Source organism: Cervus canadensis, chromosome 24 (genome assembly GCF_019320065.1).
Source record: "Cervus canadensis isolate Bull #8, Minnesota chromosome 24, ASM1932006v1, whole genome shotgun sequence".
In the NCBI taxonomy this organism is placed as follows: Eukaryota; Metazoa; Chordata; class Mammalia; order Artiodactyla; family Cervidae; genus Cervus; species Cervus canadensis.
In genome coordinates this window covers 15,288,391-15,314,642 of record NC_057409.1, presented here as the reverse complement: position 1 = coordinate 15,314,642, position 26,252 = coordinate 15,288,391, and the positions used below count along the sequence as shown (strand labels likewise).

The 26,252-nt window shown below is 52.6% G+C and overlaps 1 protein-coding gene across 3 annotated transcripts; it reads left to right on the top strand.

Moving 5' to 3' along the window:
• Positions 1 to 7,739: 7,739 nt before the first annotated feature.
• Positions 7,740 to 17,112, top strand: LOC122426614 (intestinal-type alkaline phosphatase). Of its 3 annotated transcripts, none has more exons than XM_043445680.1 (11): positions 7,740 to 7,850; positions 7,936 to 8,052; positions 8,168 to 8,283; positions 8,473 to 8,647; positions 8,727 to 8,899; positions 9,151 to 9,285; positions 9,375 to 9,447; positions 9,547 to 9,681; positions 9,765 to 9,956; positions 10,180 to 10,296; positions 10,404 to 11,576. In XM_043445680.1, exons 1-11 carry the CDS (start codon positions 7,784 to 7,786, stop codon positions 10,694 to 10,696), a joined length of 1,593 nt encoding a protein of 530 aa, XP_043301615.1. In that variant the 5' UTR covers positions 7,740 to 7,783; the 3' UTR covers positions 10,697 to 11,576. The 3 variants fall into 3 exon arrangements, with proteins under 3 accessions (XP_043301615.1, XP_043301614.1, XP_043301613.1); XM_043445679.1 differs by lacking the exons at positions 7,936 to 8,052; positions 8,168 to 8,283; positions 8,473 to 8,647; ... (5 more) ...; positions 10,180 to 10,296; positions 10,404 to 11,576 and adding exons at positions 13,549 to 13,665; positions 13,777 to 13,892; positions 14,084 to 14,258; ... (5 more) ...; positions 15,797 to 15,913; positions 16,021 to 17,112 and having other exon boundaries at positions 7,784 to 7,850; XM_043445678.1 differs by lacking the exons at positions 7,740 to 7,850; positions 7,936 to 8,052; positions 8,168 to 8,283; ... (6 more) ...; positions 10,180 to 10,296; positions 10,404 to 11,576 and adding exons at positions 13,287 to 13,468; positions 13,549 to 13,665; positions 13,777 to 13,892; ... (6 more) ...; positions 15,797 to 15,913; positions 16,021 to 17,112.
• Positions 17,113 to 26,252: the final 9,140 nt, after the last annotated feature.

The following is a 26,252-nucleotide window of genomic DNA, read 5'->3' as shown; positions in this document are numbered from 1 at the left end:
TTCTGAATGTTGAGCTTTAAGCCAACTTTTTCACTCTCCTCTTTCACTTTCATCGAGAGGCTCTTTAGTTCTTCTTCACTTTCTGCCATAAGGGTGGTGTCATCTGCATATCTGAGGTTATTGATATTTCTCTGGCAATCTTGATTCCAGCTTGTACTTCCTCCAGCTGAGCGTTTCTCATGATGTACTCTGCATATGAGTTAAATAAGCAGGGTGACAACATACAGCCTTGATGTACTCCTTTTCCTATTTGGAACCAGTCTGTTGTTCCATGTCCAGTTCTAACTGTTGCTTCCTGACCTGCATACAGGTTTCTCAACAGGCAGGTCAGGTGGTCTGGTATTCCCATCTCTTTCAGAATTTTCCACAGTTTATTGTGATCCACACAGTCAAAGGCTTTGGCATAGTCAATAATATACAATGGAATATTATTCAGCCATGAGAAAGAAAGAGATCTTGCATTTTCAACAAGAGGATGAGCCCAGAGGGCATTATGCTAACTGAATCAAGTCAGTCACAGAAAATCAAACACTGCATCTTCTCACTGATACATGGAAGCTAAAAGGTCAAACTCAAAAGCAGAGAGTAGAATGGTGGTTTCCAAAGGAGACCAAAGGTGGTGAGTCAAAGGAGAAAAGATGTTGGTGAAAAGTTGCAAAGTTTCAGTTATAAGGTAAGTTCTAGGGATCTAACTTACGGCATTGCGGTGACTCCAGTTATAACATCGTGTTGTATACTTCAACTTTGCTAACAGGGTAAATCTTAAGTGTTCTCACCACAAAAAGAAACAACAATAGTAACTATGAGGTGGTTGATATGTTAATTAGGTTGATCATGGTACTTATTTCATGAAGAATGTATATATTGAAACAATAAGTTGGACCTAGAGGGGTAGGATGGGGGGTGTGGGTGAGAGGCTCAAGAAGGAGGGATATATGTATACATATAGCTGATTCATTCAGTGGTACAGCAGAAACACAACAGTGTAAAGCAATTACTCCAATTAAAAAAAAAAACTTTAAAAAATATATTAATATTTTCTAAGACAAAAAAACCCAAGTTGTATACCTTAAATATATACAATGCCTATGTGTCAATTATTATAAGCAGCAATATCTTGGCCATCTGATGCAATGAGCCAACTCATTGGAAAAGACCTTGATGCTGGGAAAGATTGAAGGTAATAGGAGAAGGGGGTGGCAGAGGATGAGATGGTTAGATGGCATCACCAACTCGGTGGACATGAATTTGAGCAAACCCCGGGAGACAGTGAAGGACAGGGGAGCCTGGCGGGCTGCAGTCCATGGGGTCGCAAAGAGTCAGACACAGCTTAGCGATTGAACAACAGCAACAGCAAATGTGTCAATTATACATCAATTAAGATGCTAAACAAATCAATTGATTACATAGATATGGAGGGTACATCCCGCCCTTTGAATCTGGACAGGCTAGGCAGAAATGTGGCACAAGGGACACTCTGGCAGCTACTTCCTGCCTCTTGGAGTCCACACCATGTTGTGAGGAAGCTCAAGCAACTCTGTGGAAAAGCCCACATGGGTGGAGAGGGACCAGTTTGTCAGCCATACAACTGAGCCATCTTGAAAGTGGATCTCCTAACTCCTATCCAGCCACCCTAGTTAAAGAGTCCCAGAATAAACACAAGGTATTCCCTTCAAACCCTGTCCAAATAGCAAATTTGTCATCAAATAATTATTGTTGCTTCTTAAGACTGTTTTTGGTTGGTTCATTACACAACCATAACCCACCGCAGAATACCAAGAGAGTATATCCATAAATGTAGTTTTAAAATTCAAAAATGAAGAAGTATGTGATTTAGAAACAATGGTAAATATCCACATAAAATTCAAAAGGGGGAGAGATGGTTACCTCAGAGAACAGTGAGGGAGACAGGAAACTGTTTTTGTTTTATTGCTACAAACCTTACAGATCTATCTGATACTTTAAATCACATTAACGTATAACTTGGATAAAAATTAAAGCTAAAACTAAAAAAAAATTTTTTTCCTTTTTTTTTGTTTTTTTTTTCCCTTAGCAGGAATGAATATGCAATGGGTTTAAAAGGTTTCTTGTACATTCAGCAACGGATGTATTAAACAGTCCATTATTCCAGTAACCAAGATAAAATTCTTGCTGACAGGAGACCTGGTATTGCCACTTAGCTAAAATGCTGCCTAAGGTCTTTCATTTAAAGATTCAGGTAACAGTCTGGGGGTGACGAGTCCTGGTTGCCCGGAGCCTTGTTTGTTCTGTATCTGAGCCCAAGCCTGGGTGTCCGGGGTGAGGGGCCGGCCAGGCAGGAAGCAGCCACCTGGCTGGAGAACGGTGGTCCCTCAGGTGAGGCTGCCGGTCCAGGTGTGGCGGCTCCACAGAAGAGCTGTGCCTTGAGGAGCCCTGGCTGGAGGAGTTGGTGGGTCAGAGTCATGGACTTCAGGGTTAAATGGAGGGGGCGGGTAGGTATGGAAGCAGATTGAATGGAAGGAGGAAGGTGCCTTCCACAACAAAGAAGTTTCTGGACATGGAGGAGGGTGCTTTCATCACTTGCCCATGACTGAGTTAGTGTGGCAGGATCATCTCTTTGAACCTTGTCTTTTTATGGGTTTTTATGATTTGAGGGTCTTTGTTGTTTAATATGTAGAAACCCATCTTAAGGGGGGGGGGGAATACATTTAAATACTTTAAGAAGTTATTGTACTTAACCAGATTCATGAGTTGCATTGCTTCTTTAACATTCTTAAACTGTACTTCCTCAGTTCTGGAAAGCCGTCAGCCAAACACTGAAAAAGCAACAGAGACTGAAGTGCAAAATGAAACATGAAACAAAAACTCTCCTTTAGCATAAATTTACCTTAATAGATTTTCAAACTAACCAAGCTTCTATTGGAATAAAATTGTCCTCGTTCTTACGGTGCAAAATCAGAGTGAAATTGGTTTCGGTTCTGAGTTACAAGAGGCTCTGACTTTCTTAGGCTTTCATTTCCACACGTTATATATATCCATGCCCAAACCACCTTGTAGCACCAGAGCTGTCTTTTGTATGGAATAGCCCCCATGCTCACCCAGTGCCCTCCTACCTACCAGGCAGACACCCAGGAAGCTCAGCGACATCCCACGTAGGCCCCCAGGAAAAGAGGACAAAATTAAACTTGTGTTCACTTCCTGCATCCCAGCTGCAGTGGGGACATTTATACCATTTCTGTGGGGCTGGTGGAGGCAGAGATGAAAGGTGGGGAGGAGGGTCCAGGGAGCACTTGCCCTAGAAAGGGAGCTTCCATTTCTGCAAATTTCTGGAGTATGGGGACTGGGGGTGGGGTATCAATGATCAAAGGCTTCCTGTTCCCAGCTGTTGCCCTGCTCTCATCTGAGTGACAGGACTGTCACTACATCTCAGGGGACATCCTGAGATTGGGTGAGCAGAACGCAGGCAGAAAACATTTCCCCAGGGATCCCCTGGTGCTGCTGTGGACTCCACATTGCCCCCTGCTGGCAGTGCCTGCAGTGGGCAGCATGCTAGGGGCTGGGACAGGACCCAGAGAGACCAGGGTGGTAAATGGGGACAAAGGTTGAAGGTGCTGGGCTCCACATGAGACCCCACAGGACTAGGCCTTCTTCCCAGAGAACAGAGAGACCGGGCTAACCATCCCCCACAGAGCAGGCTCCATGGCGCTGGCCATCCCCTGGCCCCAGGCATCCATAACTCCAGAGTGCAGGACTGGAGGTGTTATCTCTTACTGCAGAGCAGAAGCCACACTGCCTGCTGCCTGGTCATCCCTGGGCCCCAGGGGAGGGAGCATAACAGCCTCTCATCTCACTCAGGTGACTCGGGCCCAGAAGAGGGGAGCCAGGTGCCCTGGTGGGAACTTGGACAAACATTTTTATTTGCTGCAATGACATGTGGTTCGTGTCTGGTCTCAGGTCCTGCCCAGGCCCAGGACAAAATTCACAAGAAATCAAGCAGGAGCATAGCTGATGATCACTTAATGTCATCATAAGAATATTCAAAGAGACTGTGCACTCCACACCTGTCACTGTGACTAAAATTAAAGACAGTGGCAATACCTGATGGTGGTGTGGATGCAGAGAAACGGTATCCCTCAGGTGCTGCTGATGGAATCCAAAGTTGTGCGGCCACTCAGCTACCAGTTTGGCAGTTCCTCTGTTTTTTTTTTTTTTTTTTTTTTTGGTTGGAGGCAGGGTAGTGGTAAAAATTTCTTAATAGACAAAAACAAAACAAAACAAAAACCAAACTACACATGCACAACCATATGACCTAGCAATTCCACTCCTGGGCATATATCCCAGAGAAAGGGAAGGAAATGAAATGTTCACAGACAAACCTGTCCTTGAAGATTTGTGGCAGCTTGAATTAAAACAGAGGCAAAACTGGATCAGCCTTGAGGTCCTTACACATGAGAATGGTTAAACATGCCCTAAAATCCACTCACCCTCAGACACTGGCCAGTGGCATAAGGGAGCCAAATGGGATCCTTGCTCTGGTGAATCTCCAGGGAATTAGGTTGAGTGAAAAAGGCAAACATCAAATACTGCACAATTCCATTTATGTAACTTATTTGAAGTGACAAAATTCTAGGACAAAAGGACAGGTGTTAGGGTCAGAAGGTGAAGTGGTTATAAAAGGGCCTGGGGCTTGGAGCTGCTCAGTATCCTGACTGTGGTGTGTTTACATGAACCCATACGTGTGATAAGATGTGCAGAATCCACACACAGATGTAAGAACACATAAAATGGCAGACTCTGAATAGAAATGTGAAAATCTGTGAATTGTACCATGAGAGAGAATAGGAGAAAGCATACAAGCATACTGTATTATTTCTTGCAACCACATGTGAATCTACAGTTAGATCAAACATCCAAATTAAAAAAAAAGGGGGGGACTGGGAACTGAAGACTAATAGGGGAATAACAAACCTTTAACCGACATCCTGGTCAAAAGAAGCAATCAATTAATTAAGGGCCTGCCCAGGAATTAGTCTCTCCTGACCTTTAGCCAAGAATTCTCTGAGCACAGGACTATTCGGGGGACAGAGGCAGCTGTGGGGTGGGGGACAAAGGCAGGAAGGAGCCCCCCAGTGGGCAGGTCCTCTGGGAGCTGGAGGGTAACCTGGGTCAGTGTGGTGAGCGGGTGGGACAGCAGGTCAAGGAGGAGGAATCTGGAAGCTCTGCCTGAGGGGAGGGCACCTAGGGAGGCAGCTGGATAGAAAGATGCAAGTGGTCGGTGTAGTGTGGTTCGGGGGTGAGGGGGCCCGAGTCGGGAGGGGGCTACCCAGGTCCACTGGGGTGGTGAGGCAGGGAGGAAGGGTTTTTTTCCTTTGAAAAGAACTTCTTAATTGTGATTTTAAAAAAGCACAACATAGGAGTTGCCATCATAACAATTCTTAAGACACAGTTCAGTGGTGCTAAGTCTATTCACATGGTTGGCCCCAGATCTCCAGAACTTGGTCATTTTGCAAAATTGAAAGTCTGTATCCATTAAACAACTCCTCAATTCCCCCGCTTCTCTCAGCTCCTGGCAGCCACCATCCGACTTTCCATTTCTAATCATTTGACTGCTTGAGATGTCTTTGTTGTTGTTCAGTCACCCAGTCCTGTCCGACTCTTTGTGACCCCATGGACTGCAGCACACCAGGCTTCCCTGTCATTCACTTTCTCCTGGAGCTTGCTCAAACTAATGTCCATTGAGTCGGTGATGCCATCCAACCATCTCATCCTCTGCTGTCCCCTTCTCCTCCCGCCTTCAATCTTTCCCAGCATCAGGGTCTTTTCTAATGAGTCAGCTCTTCAGACTATGTGGCCAAAGTGTTGGACTTTCAGCTTCAGCATCAGTCCTTCTGATGAATATTCAGGGTTTATTTCCTTTAGGATTGACTGGTTTGATCTCCTTGTAGTCCAAGGGACTCTCAAGAGTCTTCTCCAACACCACAATTCAAAAACATCAATTCTTCATGCCCAGCCTTCTTTATGGTCCAACTCTCACATCGTATGTGACTATGGGAAAAACCATAGCTTTGACTACATGGACCTTTGTTAGCAAAGTAATGTCTCTGCCTTTTAATACACTGTTTAGGTTTCTCTTGGCGATGCCTAATGAAGTAAAACCACATAGTACTTGTCTTTTTGTGACTGGCGTACTTCACTGAGACTTCCCTGGTGACTCAGCAGTGAAGAATCCACCTGCCAATGCAGGAGACATGGGATTGATTCCTGAATCAGAAAGACCCCCTGGAAATTACCATAGACAGAGGAACCTGGCAGGAAACAGTCCATGGGATGCCAAAAGAGTCAAACACAACTTAGCAAATAAACAACAACAACTGCAACTACATCACTGAGCATCATGTCCTCAAGGTTCATCCATGTAATAGGAGGTATCAAACGTTCCTTGCTTTTGAAGGCAGTATAATATTCCATTGGGGCTTCCCTGGTGGCTCAGTTGGTAAATAATCCACCTGCAATGCAGGAGACCTGGGTTCGATCCCTGGGACAAGAAGATCCCCTGGAGGAGGGCATGACAACCCACTCCAGTATTCTTGCCTGGAGAATCCCATGGACAGAGGAGTCTGGACAGACTTTATGGACAGACAGTCCATAAAGTGGAAAAGAGTGAGACACAAATGAGCAGCTGAGCACAATATTCCATTGTAGAGTTATTGTTCATCCATTCGTCTGCTCTGGATGGTTGAGTTGCTTGCACCTCTTGGCTACTGTGAATAACGCTGCTAACATGTGAGTGTGCAAATACCTCTTTCAGATCTTCCTTTCAATTGCTGGGGATACACACCCAGAAGCCAGATTGTTGGATTGGAGGAATGCTTTTGAACCCAACCTGGGATTACCGAAACCTTTTAGCTCTTTATCAGAAGCTGTTCCTGTGAGTGTGTGTGGCCTGTGGAGAGAACAGACTCACCTCTGCCTTCCATTTACCTGTCCAATCAAGCAGAGGTCAACTTCAGTTACGGGGCACTGGGCCCACGCCTGTCAACCTATTTCAGGCACCTTACACACACACACACACAAACACAAACAGCGGTGCAGACCCAGCACTTCAGTAACTGAAGACACAGGCAAGGCCCCCACTCCGCTCTCACCTCCAGCCCCATCCTTCTCCACAGCAGAAGCTGGGCCCAGGCTCCCAGGGGCCCCCACTAGCCCAGTGCCCACACCTCCTGCCCAGGTCAAGTCTGGTGAGGAGCTGAGCAGGGGGCAGGGCAGACAGGCAACCCCATGGAACTCTGCCTCAGGGCACCAGGGAACTAACCCAGGCCCCGGGCCCAGGCTGTGTCCCTCAGCACTGGGAACCAAACCAGGCCAAGGCTGAGTCTCAGAAAACACTGAACACAGGAAGGAAGGAGAGATGGTTCTCCCACAGGACTTGGTGAGCAGAGGGCTGGGAGGAGCCTCAGTCAGGACCTTGAAAATGTTCCTCAGGCCTAAGGCTTCTGCACCCTAATCCCCACCCCACCCCTGAGGAGACAGCTGGGGACCATCCTGTGAGGGAGGGACCTGAAATCTCAGGACCCCTGCTGGCTCAGCCACACCCACCACATCCCCCTGGCAACAGGGCTCAAAGTCATAGGGCAGGTGAGGGGCAGGGTGTGGCCACCCGGGAAACTGGGAGGGACACAGAGACTTTAATAGCAGGGATTTAAGCCCGGACGGCTAGCACTGACCTGGTACCCGGTGTCCCAGCCTTGCCCGAGACCCGGCCTCCCCAGGTCCCATCCTGACCCTCCGCCATCACACAACCATGCAGGGGGTCTGTGTGCTGCTTCTGCTGGGCCTGCGGCTACAGCTGTCCCTCGGCTTCATCCCAGGTAATCAGGCAGCTCCCGGTGCCCCCTACTCACAGGGGATGACCTACTCACAGGATGACCTGACTACCACTCTCCCCTTGGGCAGTTGAGGAGGAAAACCCCGCCTTCTGGAACCACCAGGCAGCCCAGGCCCTTGATGTAGCCAAGAAGTTGCAGCCCATCCAGACAGCTGCCAAGAATGTCATCCTCTTCTTGGGGGACGGTGAGTGCATGAGGCCGGTCCACCCCATGTTCCCCCCACAGGCCTGGAACTCTGGGTTGCCAGCTGACCAAGGCTGGCCCCGGGAACTCGGACCTGAGATACTGTGTACCTTCAGGGATGGGGGTGCCTACGGTGACAGCCACTCGGATCCTAAAGGGGCAGATGAATGGTAAGCTGGGACCTGAGACACCCCTGGCCATGGACCAGTTCCCATACGTGGCTCTGTCCAAGGTAAGGTCAAGTGTCCAAAGTAAGGTCTACACTAGAGGGGTGGGTGTGGGCCTAGGGAGCAGGTAGAAGCGAAAGCTCCAGGAGGGCCTGGGGCTGAGATAGGGGCCAGGGGCTGTAAGGATGGGCCCAGGGGCTGGGTGAGGAGTTGGGTGTCTACCTCAGCAGAGCTGAAGACGTCTCTGCTCCCAGACATACAACGTGGACAGACAGGTGCCAGACAGCGCAGGCACTGCCACTGCCTACCTGTGTGGGGTCAAGGGCAACTACAAAACCATTGGTGTAAGTGCAGCCGCCCGCTACAACCAGTGCAACACAACAAGTGGCAATGAGGTCACGTCTGTGATGAACCGGGCCAAGAAAGCAGGTGGGCTTGGGCGTCAGCATCCCGGGCAGGGACAGGTTCAGAGACCTCAGTGGCCCACCATGACCTCTGCCACCCTCAGGAAAGTCAGTGGGAGTGGTGACCACCTCCAGGGTGCAGCATGCCTCCCCAGCCGGGGCCTATGCACACACGGTGAACCGAAACTGGTACTCAGATGCCGACCTGCCTGCCGATGCACAGACGTATGGCTGCCAGGACATCGCCACTCAACTGGTCAACAACATGGATATTGACGTGCGACATGTTGGGCACGGGGCAGGGCTGGGCAGAGGGGATGGGACACTCCCAACACAGTTCCAGGCTGCCCACAGCCCTGGAGTATTGCAGGATCTCCACGGGTTTGTGGGGGCAAGGAGGGGCACCCTGTAGGAGTTACAGGTGGGGACAGACCATCCCACAGACCTGGTGGGGGAGGTGGGGGCTGTGTGAGAGGAGTAAAGGGCCAGCCAGGCCCCTAGCCCACCTGCCCTAATCTCTGGTCCCAGGTGATCCTGGGTGGAGGCCGAATGTACATGTTTCCTGAGGGGACCCCGGATCCTGAATACCCATATGATGTCAGTCAGACTGGAGTCCGGAAGGACAAGCGGAATCTGGTGCAGGAGTGGCAGGCCAAGCACCAGGTGATGGGGGCTCATGGGTGCAGGGGGTACAGCGGGGCCAGGCCTGGGGTGTCGGGCCAAGGACTGAGGCCTGGTTCTGCCCCTCCCAGGGAGCCCAGTATGTGTGGAACCGCACGGAGCTCCTTCAGGCGGCCAGTGACTCCAGTGTAACACACCTCATGGGTAACGACCCCACCCACCCCCACTGTCCTCCCCGGGATGGGTGCCATGGGCCACCCCCGTACTTAGCTTGAGGGTCACCACTGCTCTCCTTTCCCACAGGCCTCTTTGAGCCGGCAGACATGAAGTATAATGTTCAGCAAGACCACACTATGGACCCGACCCTGGAGGAGATGACGGAGGCGGCCCTGCAAGTGCTGAGCAGGAACCCCCGGGGCTTCTACCTCTTCGTGGAGGGTGAGTGGCAGCCCCTTGGGGAACAGAGGACTGATGAGGGCCATCAAGGTGGGTTTGGTATCTTATATGTCACCTTCTTGCAGGAGGCCGCATTGACCACGGTCACCATGAAGGCAAAGCTTATATGGCGCTGACTGATACAGTCATGTTTGACAATGCCATCGCCAAGGCTAACGAGCTCACTAGCGAACTGGACACGCTGATCCTTGTCACTGCAGACCACTCCCATGTCTTCTCTTTTGGTGGCTACACACTGCGTGGGACCTCCATTTTCGGTAAGCCCAGGGAGAGTGGCAGATCCTTGCCCCTAAGTCATGAGGTACAAAGTGTTCTGAGCCAGTTTCCTCATCTGTCAAGTTGGGTAATAACAGCAACTGCCCTGGATCGCTCTGGTGAGGATTAAGTCACTCAACAGACAAGACCTGCCTGGGCTCTGCACACAGGAGGCACCCCAAAGGCTGGGGTCAGTGTGATCACGGGGTCCCCTCTTCCCTGCAGGTCTGGCCCCCAGCAAGGCCTCAGACAACAAGTCCTACACCTCCATCCTCTATGGCAATGGCCCTGGCTATGTGCTTGGCGGGGGCTCGAGGCCCGATGTTAATGACAGCGTAAGTGGTAAGTGTAGTGGGTGGGACACTGGGAGGTGGCCACCCTGGCCACAGGAACTCTAGGGAGGGGAAGGCTGCCTCCCTTGTTACATTTACCCCCTACCTTCTGGCCAGAGGACCCCTCGTACCAGCAGCAGGCGGCCGTGCCCCTGTCTAGTGAGTCCCACGGGGGCGAGGACGTGGCGGTGTTCGCGCGAGGCCCGCAGGCGCACCTGGTGCACGGCGTGCAGGAGGAGACCTTCGTGGCGCACGTCATGGCCTTTGCGGGCTGCGTGGAGCCCTACACCGACTGCAATCTGCCGGCCCCCTCTGGCCTCTCCGACGCCGCGCACCTGGCGGCCAGCCCGCCTTCGCTGGCGCTGCTGGCCGGGTCGATGCTGCTGCTGCTGGCGCCCGCCTTGTACTGACCCCCACCAACTCCAGGTCTTGGGGTTTCCCGCTTTCCTGCCCAAAATCTCCCAGCGCAGGCCCCACCAGAGCTACCACCTCGGAGTCCCCACCTGAAGTCCTATCTTAGGAGCCACTCCCGGATCCCCGACCCGGCCCCACTAGCAGAGCTTCACCTCCCAGAAATGAAGGATTCACCTTCCAGCAATGAAGGAGCCTCAGCTCACAGCCCTTCATGGCCCAGCCCATCCCAGAGGCTGAGGCCCTGATTTCCCTGTGACACCCGTAGACCTACTGCCCGACCCCAACTTCAGTGGCTTGGGACTTAGTGTTCTGCCATCCCGAACCCCAGTAAGGGGGCTCGGACCATCCAGACTCCCCCCACTGCCCACAGCCCCACCTGAGAACCAGGCTAGCACGGTCCCAGGGTTCCCAGGCCCGGCTAGAACCCACACCATGCCTTTCAGGAGACCCTGGGACTCCGGGGTTTCCGGGAGGCGTGGCTTCTTAGGAGGCGTGGAAACTGAAGAGGCACTGTTTCTGAGGAGGCGTGGCTCCTGGGGAGCTGTGGCTTCCGGTCCTCCTGGAACCCACCCTGTGGGCTCCTCCCTGGCCAAGGAGACGGCCAAGGAGACGTCTGGAACCAGGAGCGGCGGGGGACCTTGGGCAAGGTCCCTCAGCAACCCCTCCTAGGAACCCAGGGTACCGTTAGAGAGAGGAGACAGCGACACAGAGGAGAGGAGACTTGTCCCAGGTCCCTCAGCTGCTATGAAGGTGGCCCTGGTGCCCCTTCCATGCTGGGAGAGCCTAGGAGCAGCGGGGGAGCTGGTAGGTGGGGACACAGGCCCCGCCTTCATGGGAGGGAGGAAGCAGCCCTCAAATAAACTGTTTTAAGTGTGATACAGGAGTGATACATGTCGCAAGAAAAATAAACTGTTTTAAGTGTGATACAGGAGTGATACATGTCGCAAGAAAAGCCCTTAGGTGGGGGCACAGAGTGTGTGTCTGTGTGTATGGGGGGGGGTGGGGCAGGGCGGGAGGTGGGTGATTCACATCAATAAGTCAAAGAGAGGCTGATGAGGGGCCGACACTGAGCAAAGACCAAAGGCCGTGAGGGCGTGAGCAACACCAAAGGACAGCAGTTCAGGGACCCCGAGGGAGTCAGCAGGGCCAGGTAAGGCCAGCAGCTGGACCAAGTTGAGGCTTTCCCCTCCCCCAAAGCCAGGCTTTCACCTTCCCTGAAAACAGAGGGACATTCCCGGGCTTCAGTGCTCACCCCTCCTACCTCCCTGCCTGATGCCCAGGCAGTCATCTGGTGGCTGTCACCTCCCTGGTCCTGTGAGTTCCACTAGATGTGGCCCTCAAGAAAAAGGGCTACCCTGTTGGCTCAGCTGGTAAAGAATTCGCCTGCAATGTAGGAGACCTGGGTTCGATCCCTGGGTTGGGAGCATCCCCTGGAGAGGGGAATGGCTACCCACTCCAGTATTCTTGCCTGGATAATCTCCATGGACAGAGGAGCCTGACAGGCTACAGACCATAGGATGGAAAACTATCAAACATGACTGAGCAACTAAGCACAATGTTCCATTGCAGAGTTATATCATGCTTTGCTTATCCATTTGTCTGCTGTGGATGGTTGAGTGGCTTGCGCCTCTTGGCTGCTGTTAGTAATGCTACTAAAATGTGAGTGTGCAAATATCTCTTCCAGATCCTGATTTCAATTCTTGGGGATACACACCCAGAAGTGGGATTGTTGGATGGGAAGAATGCTTTTGAACCCAACCTGGGATTACCGAAACCTTTTAGCTCTTTATCAGAAGCTGTACCTGTGAGTGTGTGTGGCCTGTGGAGAGAACAGACTCACCTCTGCCTTCCATTTACCTGTTCAATGGAGCAGAGGTCAACTTCAGTTACGGGGAACTGGGCCCACACCTGGCGACCCATTTCAGGCACCTTACACACACACACACAAACACAAACAGCGGTGCAGACCCAGCACTTCAGTAACTGAAGACACAGGCAAGGCCCCCGCTCCGCTCTCACCTCCAGCCCCATCCTTCTCCACAGCAGAAGCTGGGCCCAGGCTCCCAGGGGCCCCCACTAGCCCAGTGCCCACACCTCCTGCCCAGGTCAAGTCTGGTGAGGAGCTGGACAGGGAGCAGGGGGCAGGACAGACAGGCAACCCCATGGAACTCTGCCTCAGGGCACCAGGGAACTAACCCAGGCCCCGGGCCCAGGCTGTGTCCCTCAGCACTGGGAACCAAACCAGGCCAAGGCTGAGTCTCAGAAAACACTGAACACAGGAAGGAAGGAGAGATGGTTCTCCCACAGGACTTGGTGAGCAGAGGGCTGGGAGGAGCCTCAGTCAGGACCTTGAAAATGTTCCTCAGGCCTAAGACTTCTGCACCCTAATCCCCACCCCACCCCTGAGGAGACAGCTGGGGACCATCCTGTGAGGGAGGGACCTGAAATCTCAGGACCCCTGCTGGCTCAGCCACACCCACCACATCCCCCTGGCAACAGGGCTCAAAGTCATAGGGCAGGTGAGGGGCAGGGTGTGGCCACCCGGGGCACTGGGAGGGACACGGAGACTTTTACAGCAGGGACAAAGTCTATCTAGATTTAAGCCCGGGCAGCCAGTGCTGCAGCTGGTACCTGGTGTCCCAGCCTTGCCCGAGACCCGGCCTCCCCAGGTCCCATCCTGACCCTCCGCCATCACACAGCCATGCAGGGGGCCTGCGTGCTGCTGCTGCTGGGCCTGCGGCTACAGCTCTCCCTTGGCTTCATCCCAGGTAATCAGGCAGCTCCTGGCAGCCCCTACTCACAGGGGGCGGTCCCAGGCTGACCTGACCTCCACTCTCCCCTTGGGCAGTTGAGGAGGAAGACCCTGCCTTCTGGAACCGCCAGGCAGCCCAGGCCCTTGATGTGGCTAAGAAGCTGCAGCCCATCCAGACAGCTGCCAAGAATGTCATCCTCTTCTTGGGGGACGGTGAGTGCGCTAAGCCAGTCCACCCCATCTCCCCATCACCTTGGAACCCTGAGCTGCTGGCTGACCAGGCTGGCCCCGGGGACTCAAACCTGACACAGTGTGTACCTTCAGGGATGGGGGTGCCTACGGTGACAGCCACTCGGATACTAAAGGGGCAGATGAAAGACAAGCTGGGACCTGAGACACCCCTGGCCATGGACCAGTTCCCATACGTGGCTCTGTCCAAGGTAAGGGCCAAGTGACCTCAGGGTGGTCTACACTGGAGGGGCGGGTGTGGGCCTAGGGAGCGGGGTAGGAGGGAAAGCCCCAAGAGGGTTGGGGGCTGAATTAGGGGCCAGGGGCTGTAAGGATGGGCCCAGGGGCTGGGTGAGGAGCTGGGTGTCTACCCCAGCAGAGCTGAAGGCATCTCTGCCCCCAGACATACAACGTGGACAGACAGGTGCCAGACAGTGCAGGCACTGCCACTGCCTACCTGTGTGGGGTCAAGGGCAACTACAGAACCATTGGTGTAAGTGCAGCCGCCCGCTACAACCAGTGCAACACAACAAGTGGCAATGAGGTCACGTCTGTGATGAACCGGGCCAAGAAAGCAGGTGGGCTTGGGAGTCAGCATCCTGAGCAGGGACAGGTTCAGAGACCTCAGTGGCCCACCATGACCTCTGCCACCCTCAGGGAAGTCAGTGGGAGTGGTGACTACCACCAGGGTGCAGCACGCCTCCCCAGCCGGGGCCTATGCACACACGGTGAACCGAAACTGGTACTCAGATGCCGACCTGCCTGCCGATGCACAGACGTATGGCTGCCAGGACATCGCCACTCAACTGGTCAACAACATGGATATTGACGTGCGACATGTTGGGCACGGGGCAGGGCTGGACACCAGTGGTGGGGCACACTCTCAACACAGTCCCAGGCAACCTCCAGCCCTGGGGTCTTTGGGGTCTCCATGGCTTCATGTGTGTGTATGTGTGGTGGGGTGGCACCCTGTAGGAGGTGGGGACAGGCCATACCCACAGACCTGGTGGGGGAGGTGGGGGCTGTGTGAGAGGAGTAAAGGGCCAGCCAGGCCCCTAACCCACCTGCCCTAATCTCTGGTCCCAGGTGATCCTGGGTGGAGGCCGAAAGTACATGTTTCCTGAGGGGACCCCAGACCCTGAATACCCGCACGATGCCAGTGAGAATGGAGTCCGGAAGGACAAGCGGAATCTGGTGCAGGAGTGGCAGGCCAAGCACCAGGTGATGGGGGCTCATGGGTCCGGGGGGGTACAGTGGGGCCAGGCCTGGGGTGTTGGGCTATGGGCTGAGGCCTGGTTCTGCCCCTCCCAGGGAGCCCAGTATGTGTGGAACCGCACGGAGCTCCTTCAGGCAGCCAATGACTCCAGTGTTACACATCTCATGGGTAACGACCCGACCCACAGCCACTGTCCTCCCCGGGATGGGTGCCACGGGCCACCCCAGTCACCAGCTTGAGGGTCACCACTGCTCTCCTTTCCCACAGGCCTCTTTGAGCCGGCTGACATGAAGTATAATGTTCAGCAAGACCCCACCAAGGACCCGACCCTGGAGGAGATGACGGAGGCGGCCCTGCAAGTGCTGAGCAGGAACCCCCGGGGCTTCTACCTCTTCGTGGAGGGTGAGTGGCAGCCCCTTGGGGAACAGAGGAGCGATGAGGGCCATCAGGGCAGGTTTGATATCTTATATGTGACCTTCTTGCAGGAGGCCGCATTGACCACGGTCACCATGATAGCAAAGCTTATATGGCGCTGACCGAGGCGGTCATGTTTGACAATGCCATCGCCAAGGCTAACAAGCTCACTAGCGAACTGGACACGCTGATCCTTGTCACTGCAGACCACTCCCATGTCTTCTCTTTTGGTGGCTACACACTGCGTGGGACCTCCATTTTCGGTAAGCCCAGGGAGAGTGGCAGATCCTTGCCCCTAAGTCATGAGGCACAAAGTGCTCTGAGCCAGTTTCCTCATCTGTCAAGTGGGGTAATAACAGCAACTGCCCTGGATCGCTCTGGTGAGGATTAAGTCACTCAACAGACAAGACCTGCCTGGGCTCTGCACACAGGAGGCACCCCAAAGGCTGGGGTCAGTGTGATCACGGGGTCCCCTCTTCCCTGCAGGTCTGGCCCCCAGCAAGGCCTCAGACTTTAAGTCCTACACCTCCATCCTCTATGGCAATGGCCCTGGCTACGTGCTTGGCGGGGGCTCAAGGCCCGATGTTAATGACAGCATAAGCGGTAAGTGTAGTGGGTGGGGCACTGGGAGGTGGCCACCCTGGCCACAGGAATTCTGGGGAGGAGAAGGCTGCTTCCCTTGTCACATTAACTCCCCACCTTCTGGCCAGAGGACCCCTCGTACCGGCAGCAGGCGGCCGTGCCCCTGGCTAGCGAGACCCACGGGGGCGAGGACGTGGCGGTGTTCGCGCGAGGCCCGCAGGCGCACCTGGTGCACGGCGTGCAGGAGGAGACCTTCGTGGCTCACGTCATGGCCTTTGCGGGCTGCGTGGAGCCCTACACCGACTGCAATCTGCCGGCCCCCTCTGGCCTCTCCGACGCCGCGCACCTGACGGCCAGCCCGCCTTCGCTGGCGCTGCTGGCCGGGGTGATGCTGCTGCTGCTGGCGCCCGCCTTGTACTGAACCCCACCAACTCCAGGTCTTGGGGTTTCCCGCTTTCTTGCCCAAAATCTCCCAGCGCAGGCCCCATCTGAGCTACCACCTCAGAGTCCCCACCCTGAAGTCCTATCCTAGCGGCCACTCCAAGACCCGCGACTCAGCCCCACCACCAGAGCTTCACCTCCCAGCAACGAAGGAGCCTTAGCTCACAGCCTTTCATGGCCCAGACCATCCTGGAGACTGAGGCCCTGATTTTCCCGACCCAACTTCAGTGGCTTGAGATTTTGTGTTCTGCCACCCCGGATCCCTGTAAGGGGGCTCGGACCTTCCAGACTCCCCCCACTGCCCACAGCCGAACCTGAGGACCAGGCTGGCACGGTCCCAGGGGTCCCAGGCCGGGCTGGAACCCACATCTTGCCTTTCAGGAGACCCTGGGACTGTGGGGTTTCCAGGAGGCGTGGCTTCTTGGAGGCGTGGCTTCGGAGGGGTGGCTTCCGAGAAGGCGTGGCTCCCTGTCCTGGAACCCACCCTGTGGGCATCTGGGGCCCAAGGAGATGCCTGGGGCAAAGAGTGCCGGGGGACCCTGGACACAGAATCTTCAGCGGCCCCTCCTAGGAACCCAGCAGTACCATTATAGAGAGGGGACACCGACACAGAGGAGAGGAGACTTGTCCCAGGTCCCTCAGCTGCTGTGAGGGTGACCCCCGGTTCCCATTCCAGGCTGGGGGATCCCAGGAGCAGCAGGGGACCTGGGGGTGGGGACACAGGCCCCACACTCCTGGGAGGGAGGAAGCAGCCCTCAAATAAACTGTTCTAAGTGTGATACAGAAGTGATATGTGTGGGAAGAAAAGCCCTTAGCAGGTGGGGGCACGGAGTGTGTGTCTGGGTGAGGGGGTCATGGTCACATCAGGTCAGGGAGGGGCTGATGAAGGGCTGACATTGAGCAAAGACCAAAGGCAACACAGAAGGACAGCGGGGCAGGGCTGGGTGCAGGGCAGGGGGACCTAGTTGGGGAACCAGCCAGTAAAGAGGGTCAAAGCTGAGGGGATGGGAGGATGGGGGAGGAGCTGGAATTTCATCCAGAGTGTGGGAGGAAGGCTGTGAGCAGGGACATAACAGGACTGGAAGACTAGAAAATATCCTGCTGGCTCCTGAGGAGAGAAGACTCTGTTTCTTTTTCTGTTCTGGGGGTGGAGATGGGAGCTGGGAAACCAGAGAGGAAGTACAGACTCCTAACACTTCTGACCTCTGTCTGAAAACATTCAGGAGCACCCACTCCGATATAAAAACACTGAGTATATGAAAGTGAAAGTGTTAGTGAAAGTGAAAGTGTAGCCTGCCAGGCTCCTCTGTCCATGGGATTCTCCAGTCAAGAAAACTGGAGTGGGTTGCCATTTCCTGCTCCAGGGGATCTTCCCTACTCAGTGTTTGAACCCGGGTCTCTTGCATTGCAGGCAAATTCTTTACTGTTTGAGTCATATAACCCACCCCACAGACATATTCCAAAGAGTTTTATAGGATTGAAGACAGCCATATTTTCCAATACATTTTACAAAACTACAAATTTCTTTGTACTTTTAAAAAGTTGCAGGGAAAGCACTTTGCTCTCACTAGAAATGTTAATATGACTGAATGTGCTTCCTTATTTACTAAAATTTTGATTTCACACTGTAAAACATCAATCTGAAGGCCAGGCTCTCAGAACAGTTTGCTTCAACTCTGGTTTTTAGTGACTGTCACAAACTATGGAGCTGAATGGAAGAAGGGCCTTACTGAATCACTGGACTGGTTTTACACTCCACCCACCAACTGTGCAAAGGCATTTTGTTACAATGCAGCTTGTGTGGTTCATCCTTCTCTGTTGTCAGTTAGATGGTCCAGCAAACCAAAGGGAAAGAGCTGCTTGTTTATGTTTCATAAATGGGTTCAACTCCCAAGGGAACTCTTCATTTTCAAACCACAGGTTTTAAAAACAGATTATTCTGGAATTCGTGGTGATGGTCACACAACTTTGAATTTCTAAGAAAAACTACAGAATAGTACACTTGAAAAAGGTGAATTGTATGGTACATAAATGAAACCTAACTTATGAAAACAGTTTCTGTTTCCAAGCTTTTAAAAAGTGTGTAGGTCCAAGTATTGGCACAAAATCACGTCCATGGACACATTTTCAAGCATCAGTTCTAAAATCTTTACCATGAAGGGGTAGATGCAGAGAAAGCATGCTTATTTTTTTTCAAGCTTTTTTTTTTTTTTTTTACTGCTTAAGACTGATAGTTGCTGATAAAAGAAATTTTTACATGCCAGGAATGGGGAACTCATTCTGGCTTACAGGAGTTAACTTGATTTTTGGCCTATCAAACATACTTTGTACATCTAATTTAATTCTTAAGAAAAGGGCACACTGAGTAGGCATAATGTCCAGGTTAAAAAAAATTAAAAATTCCTCCCTTTCTGGGACACCAATCCTGGGACTCCCTTCCCAGCTGCCAAGGCCATACTGACTCTCTTTATGTGCTGATCTGATTTTTTTTTAAACCTTGAAGGAATGTATCCATGACTTGTTTTACTTCTTTGTTCTGAAATCCATGCCTCTCTGGAGCAGTTTCTTCCAGTTTCCTCCAGACAGCAGGCTGTCTTCCAGGTTATAGTCCTCTGTTTGGCTCAAATAAAACTCCTTACAATTCCTATTAACATTATGGATTGTTTATAGATTATTTTCGTCAACATGCTTGTCACCTAGAGAAATATCAGCACATTGACCTTTAAGAAGGAAAGGGAGTCAGGAAGAAAGAGGGCAGAAGGACTCATGCCAGCTCCCTTCAATACCTTGCCATAAAGATGTGTCATTCTGTGGAGTTAATCTGGAACATTCTCAAGGTCACACTCAATCCCATTACCAAGAATCTATCATGAAGCTTCTCCCTTACTTGGACAATCTTGGTTTTAGAAAGTGAACACCATGGATGGCTCCTATTGTATTTTATGTGCTCTTGAGGCTTCTAGTTCTTTCTTGCAAAGGTTTGACCAGAGATGGGCTTTGCAGGTTCTGCTGCCTCTGCAGCTTTTATCATCCAGAATCGTTTTTGTTTTTTGTTTTTTTTTCTTTAAATCCTTCCCAACTCTTTTTTCCGCCATCCTGTGTGTGGTTGAATTTGCACCTCACCACATCTTCTCACAAGACTTTCAGTCTCAAGTGATTCTGGGTCAAGATACAAAAGCAGAGTTGTCCCATTCCTCAATGGATTCAAATGAAACCTGGCAATAAAATCAGGTACACCTCCAAGAGAAGACATTGGAGGAGAACCAAGCTGGGTCTACAAGAAGCCTCACACAGGAAATGCACACATTTATACTGTGTTAAGGCCTGACTCATTTGAGAAGACCCTGATGCTGGAAGAGATTGAGGGCAGGAGGAGAAGGGGACGACAGAGGATGAGATGGTTGGATGGCATCACCAACTCAATGGACATGGGTTTGGGTGAACTCCAAGAGTTGGTGATGGACAGGGAGGCCTGGCGTGCTGCGGTTCATGGGGTCACAAAGAGTCGGACACGACTGAGCTACTGAACTGAACTGAACTGAAGGTCACCTACACATCAACCAACCAAATCACAATAGTGAGACCATCACTGCTGTCTGAACAGCTCATGGGAGAGATGGAATGCTTGGCTCCTGATGTTTGCTCTTTCCTCACTAGCTTTCTATGAGACTCAGGAATAAATAAGTGAAAGTTTTGTTGGGAAAAAATTCTTCCCACTAGCAGTTCCATCAATGGGGGCACTTGCACTGTTTTCCCCACATGACATTGTTTTTTATTAAACAAAGTATGAACTGTTGGAAATATATCTTCCCTGCCACATCTTTCCTTTAGTGGCTCACACACACACACAAAGTGGTTTGTATATTTCATTATTGGAACAGAATCCAGCAAATACCTTAAGCTGAGATGTGTAGAAACATCTGTACTTTCAGCCAACTGACTGTATAGCAAACCTCCCACACTGGGTAATTTGCTCTAACACTTTTTCTTCAATCTACAGCTATGTTTTCTCTACATCTTCCAAAGGTATTTGCTGACAAAGAAATGCCTTTCGGTTTTTCGACAGATCATTTTCTGTTCATTGTTTCTGCCATTTTTACTGCAGCAGAAAGAATAAATGTTTGCCTGGTGGTAGGTGTTTTTCGTCTTGTGCTATTACACAAGAAACTTTAAAAGAGCCTTCCAAATATTTATCATTGCTTAGGGAAATATCAAAAAGTACTAGGTAGAACAGCACATCACTTTAAACTTCACAGGGAAAAAACTGTGGGGGGTTGTCTTCATGCCCTGAAAGCTAAGGTTTTAAACGCCTTGTCAACCAGGGAGGTTCATGCTGTTATTGAGACTATCTCAAGGTGCTCCCAGAGCAAACCAATGATGATGGAGGTGGGGGTGCTTCAAACAGTTTGGTTTTGTTTAATGTTTTATGTTTAGGGCTGCCTTCCCGTCAGCTCTGTACCATGGGTGATGAGCATGTGTCAGGAGGGAGGAAGTAGCAACCACTTAACCTGGTATGGATTACAGGTATTATTTGCCATCTTTTTATAAGAAATTTTTGTAAGCCCACTTGATTGCTTGGGAGGAATCATTTGTTTAAAACTACAATAGATCATATAATCTATAGATCTGCTTAGCTAGACACACTCAACTTACTCAGTCTCAATCCAACAGAAGTGAGCAAATGAGGAAGGAACACTGCGTCAGCCCCCTGGCCGCAGTGCCCACATTCTCTTCCCCAGGATACCTGACAGCCATGCTGGAAGGTGGGTGCCTGGTCAAAACCATTGCATATAGAGAAGAGATAGAGAATTTTTTTTTTTTTTTGATTGCATAGCATGTGGGATCTTAGTTCCCCAACCAGGAATCAAACCTCTGCCCCGTGTAGTGGAAATGCAGAGTCCTAACCACTGGCCTGCCAGGAAAGTCCCCAAATAGAAAATTTTATTTGAGCCAAGTGGAGATTATAACCCAGTAGGAAGTCTTTCAGAAAACTCCAAGGACTGCTCCCACACATTTTTGAAATAAAGGATAATACACTCAGAGAAGACAGCCATATTTTATACAAAGTTCACCTAAAAATACAGAGTCCAGACAAGCACATACATAGTGAGCAACAGGTCCCAGGACCCCTTATGGGATTGGGAAAGAAATGCAACATACTAAGGAGTTACGCTGCCTGTGTCAGAAAAAATAAAAAACAACCCTGATCTTCATGATAGAGCAGGCATTCGCAGCTTCAAGAAGGTCGGCTTCATGTATAATGCAGGTGCAGGCTGCACGCTAGGGAGGGCCCACTACGGGCAGGGAGTGCATTATGCTTAGATTGCCTTGTCCTGCCCCAAACATAAATTTTACTCCATCAGGATGAAAGTTCCAGGAAGAAGTGAAAGTGAAAGTTGCTCAGTCAAGTCTGACTCTCTGCAACCCCATGGACTATACAGTCCATGGAATTCTCCAGGCCAGAATACTGGAGTGGGTAGCCTTTCCCTTCTCCAAGGGTTCTTCCAAACCCAGGGATCCTGCATTGCAGGCGGATTCTTTACCAGCTGAACCACCAGGGAAACCAGGGCTGACGGCCCAGGTTTGTGGCAAGGCTGGAATGAGATAAAGCCTGGGAGAGTGGGACACACATTAGGCATTCTGGAAGGCCTGATGTCCCTTCAACCAACCAGTTGAGATGTGAGTGAGAGACCAGTCATCCTTGGACCCTAGTAAGAACTCTCTCTTTTAAAAAAAAAAAATTTATTTGGCTGTGTTGGGTTGGCTCTTACAGTATGGGCTCAGTAGTTGCAGGATGTGGGCTTAGTTGCTCCTCGGCAGCAAATGGAATCTTAGTTCCCCAGCCACGGATCAAACCTACATCCCTTGCACTGCAAGGTGATTCTTAACCACTGCACCACAAGAGAAGTCCGCCAGACAGGACTCTTAGGACTGACAAACAACTCCCCGTGACTACCGGTGCATCACTCCCTGCAGAGTTCAGACTGGGCTCTAGGGGGCACCCCAGGCCAGTCCCAGCCAAACCTGTAGCACAGCCCATCCCTGGCTCCTGGAGTCCCTCCTTCCCCTCACCCAACCCCGACCCCTGGTCCCTGAACTAAGCCCAGCGGGGTTCTGGTGACAACACAGGATGCTTCCTGATGGGCAGGCACAGGTGCTGCCTGGAAACCTCGGGAGACCTCAGACGAGATGACCATCCTGACCTTGCGGCTGATGCTCCCATCTGAGGCTGTGACCCCCCCCTGCTTCCAGACACGGGTCTCCCCACCTGCTCAGCATCTGCATGACCAGCTGTTGTCCCTTCCAAGATGCCTCCCCCATCCCTGTCTCCAGTAGGGGTGGGGTTGAGGGGTCCAGAGACCTGCAGGAAGTTGACTCATATTCTTAGTCGCACCTTCTGATCTAAGGTGACCCAGGGCCTGCTTCCTCCGGGTGAGCAGAGCTTCAGGGTCGCTCCCGCACACAATCGAGGCCACAGCCCAGAGTCCCCTTGACATCCCCTTGCCACCAGGGATACCCAACCTGTGCCAATGCACCTGGCACGGTGCCCAGGAGCCAGTTGTGTGTCTCTGGAGCCGCCCCTCGGGGAAGAAACAGGGATGGGAAACCCCCCATCCAGATGTTGAGGCCACCATCCACCTCAGTAGGGAGCATCCAGCTTTTTGCGGTTCTATCCCTTTCCCCCTTTTTTGTCCCCAGTAAGAACTGCTTTTACTAGTCATAAACACACAATGGAACTCCTATTTGTAAGAATTTAAGACATGTCACTCACTTTTTTTTTTTTTCTGCATGAAAACAGGTTATTTATCGGTGAGATAATTAGAAAAGCTCACCAGATGTCCCAGTTCCTGGTCATCAGCAGCAGGGCACCCCCTCTGCCCCCACCCCAGCCTGGGCTCCTCGAGTGACAGGAAAGTCGTTGCCTTCAGACCTCTGTCAGCGGTGACCACCATGGTCTGGTCCCATGGGAAGCTAGGAAGGTTTTTTATGTTATTTACACAAAATAGACAAGGAGAGATGTGGCTTTGCAGCACCACGGGATCGCGGCTTGTGGATCTGAGCTGCCTGCCGCCCAGTGAATCGGCTTGAGCAGCAGCCAGAGGCTCGCAGGTCTGGGCCCAGCTGAGGTCGGGGGGCCAGGCGCCATGTCCTTTTCCTCTGACCCAGTGAGCTCATGCTGGCCCACAGCCCGGCTGCAGGGCTGCTCAGAGGGCTGGACCCGAGGGATGGGCGGTGTGTCCCCCGCAGCCCCTGCAGTGGGAGCCTCCCACCCTGTGCAGGAGGCAGGGAGCGTGGGAAGGAGGGAGGCATCCACGGGCCTGGCTGGGCTGGGCCCTTGTTGAGGACAGCGGGCCACAGGGCAGAGAGGGACTGAAGGACACCCCCATACTAGTGGTGGGGGGACACGGCCAGTGGAACCTGAGGTTGGTACCTCAAAGGTGGGCTGTAACCGAGTGAGGGCTGAGAACCCCACCAGGGCCAACAAAGAGGCCCCAAATGAGCCACAAGCCATGTCCTGTGAACACAAACGCTGATGTTAGGTCTGCAGGGTTAGGAGCTTGGGGTCCCTTGACCACACAGGGCTGAAACCCATGAGGGTTGGAGGCCTGATCCCACAATAGCTCCGCAGGACAGGACAAGACAGAACAGGGTGCAACTAGCTTTCCCCAAAGGCGAGGGGGCCTTGGGACGTGGTTTCCCCGCCCCCAGTGGTTTTCGAGGTGAGGACATCTGCCCTGCCCAGCCTCAGGGTGAAGTCCATGCTGCCAGAGTCCTGCTCAGCCACATGCTGTCCAAATTCGGGGTTTCCTTCAGGAAAACGGAGCCTGCAGAGCAAGGACTTCTAGGGGGAGTATGGGCTGAGAGTCATACTGTTCTGAAACCTTCAATAATCCCATGAAGGAATTATAAATAACGTGCTCGGAGGCCTGCATTTTTCTGTAAAATGTTCCCAAGAACCGCCTCACGTGGTCACCTGCTATGCAGTGACAGGTACCCTGGAGGCTGCCTGGCTCCAAAGCAGAAAATGTCTCCGCTATCCAAGAGCCCTCTGGGACCCCCGCAGGCTGGGATGGAGACTGAGGTGTCTTGTGACCCCTTGCAAGTTGCCAGCAGGGGAAACGCCATTGACTCTTTGTGACCCCATGGACTGTAGCCTGCCAGGTTCCTCCGTTCATGGAATTTTTCAGGCAAGAATACTGGACTGGGTTGCCATTTCCTTCTCCAGGAGATCTTCCTGACCCAGGGATTGAACCCAGGTCTCCTGCATTGTAGGCAGATGCTTTACCGTCTGAGCCACCAGGGAAGTCCAAGGAGTGGAAGTCAGCACAATTCACTCCCTTCTACAGTCTCTCCTCAGACATGGGCTTGGGGGCTAGAGGATACGACTGCCAGGGTCCTGCTCAGCGATGACCCCTTTAGATTAAAGTCCAAGCTCCTACACAGGTGGACAGGGGAGACAGAGGAGGAAGCTGGACTCTGGAGCTCTGTGCTCTGCCCTGTTCTGTCCTGTCCTGTGGCAGAGTGGCCTAGGGGTGGCCTCAGGAGCCTAGAACTTAGCCCCCGGACAGGCCTGGAGCTGGCAGGGGGACTGGGAAATTGCTCTTTTTATTGTACTGAGGGAAAGTGGGTTCCTCAAGCCAGTTTAGGGAAGGGGTGAGGTGCCCCGAGGGCTTCCCAGGTGGCACTAGTGGTAAAGAATCCACTTGCCCGTGCAGGAGACATAAGAGACGCAAGTTCGATCCCTAGGTCGGAAAGAGCCCCTGGAGGAGGGCATGGCAACCCCCCACTCCAGTATTCATGCTTGGAGAATCCCATGGACAGAGGAGCCTGGTGAGCTATGGTCCACAGCATCACAAAGAGTCAGACACAACTGAAGTGACTTAGCACGCACACACGCAAGGTGCCCTGAAGGCAAGAGAAGGAGGCAGTGAAAGGGGCCCTCCAGCAACCAGCCCTTCCGTGAGGTCTCTGACTCCACCTGCTCCCTGGGGAGAGAGGGATTCAGGGTGCTGCCCAATATGGGGGTATGGAGGTGGGGACGTGAGGAGGAACCCACCCCTCCTTGAGAACCCTGCAGAGGTATATGCTCATGGAGGACACTGGGATTCCTAGCATGTCTGGAACAGGGGCTCTAGCCATTTAAAAACATTGCTTCTAGGGCTCCTCACGGGCTGGGGAGCTTGGTGTCCCTGGGGTGCTGGACATCTGGGTCTGCATACAAGCAACCACACAGGTGACAGAAACTTGAATGTGGGCTCCACTGAACTTGTTGGAAAAGCCTGGGGGGCAGGGCTGCTCAGGGACACCTTGATGGCTCTGAGGACCCAGCTTGGGGCTCTCACTGCTGGGGCCGCAGCTGTGCAGTCTTGGGGTGGCGGAGGGGCCCACGTCTGGCCAGCACAGGTGGGCCCGCCCCCTCATCCACAGCCCCGCGGCCACCGGTGATGCCCCTGGGCCTGGAGAGGGTGAGGCACTGGCCAAGGTCAGGCAGGAGTGACCCCCGGGGCTCAAGGCTGGGCCTCAAAGCTGCGGAGGGCAGAACCGTGAAGCCCGACACATGAGGGCACACAGGTGGACGCCCGGAAGCCTCAGCACAGTGGTAAACCATCCCACGGCTCCTTTATTTCCCTGCTGTTACATGCTTAGTTGCAGATTGCTTTCTGTCATCCCAATGAGCTATGCTCAGAGGATCCCTGCTGTGGGCCAAGCCTTCCTCCTCCTCCGGGAAGGATGGAGCCAGCCTTGTGACAAGCTGCCCCGCGGCGACTTCTAGAATCACTGCACAACCGGAAGGACCTTCACCACAGCACTTGAGCCCCTCAGCCAACACAAGGGAAACTGAGGCCGAGTGGGCAGCTGTGCTGAGCTGGGTGAGCATCATGGCCAGTGGATCCTCAGCTGGACTGCAGGCACAGGG

Excerpts from the sequence above, each read along its gene's own strand:
- LOC122426614 (XM_043445679.1), top strand. The coding sequence starts at position 7,784 with ATGCAGGGGGTCTGTGTGCTGCTTCTGCTGGGCCTGCGGCTACAGCTG. Across the intron at positions 13,893-14,083 it reads CATACGTGGCTCTGTCCAAG|ACATACAACGTGGACAGACA; the intron begins GTAAGGGCCAAG and ends CTCTGCCCCCAG. Across the intron at positions 15,299-15,381 it reads CTTCTACCTCTTCGTGGAGG|GAGGCCGCATTGACCACGGT; the intron begins GTGAGTGGCAGC and ends ACCTTCTTGCAG.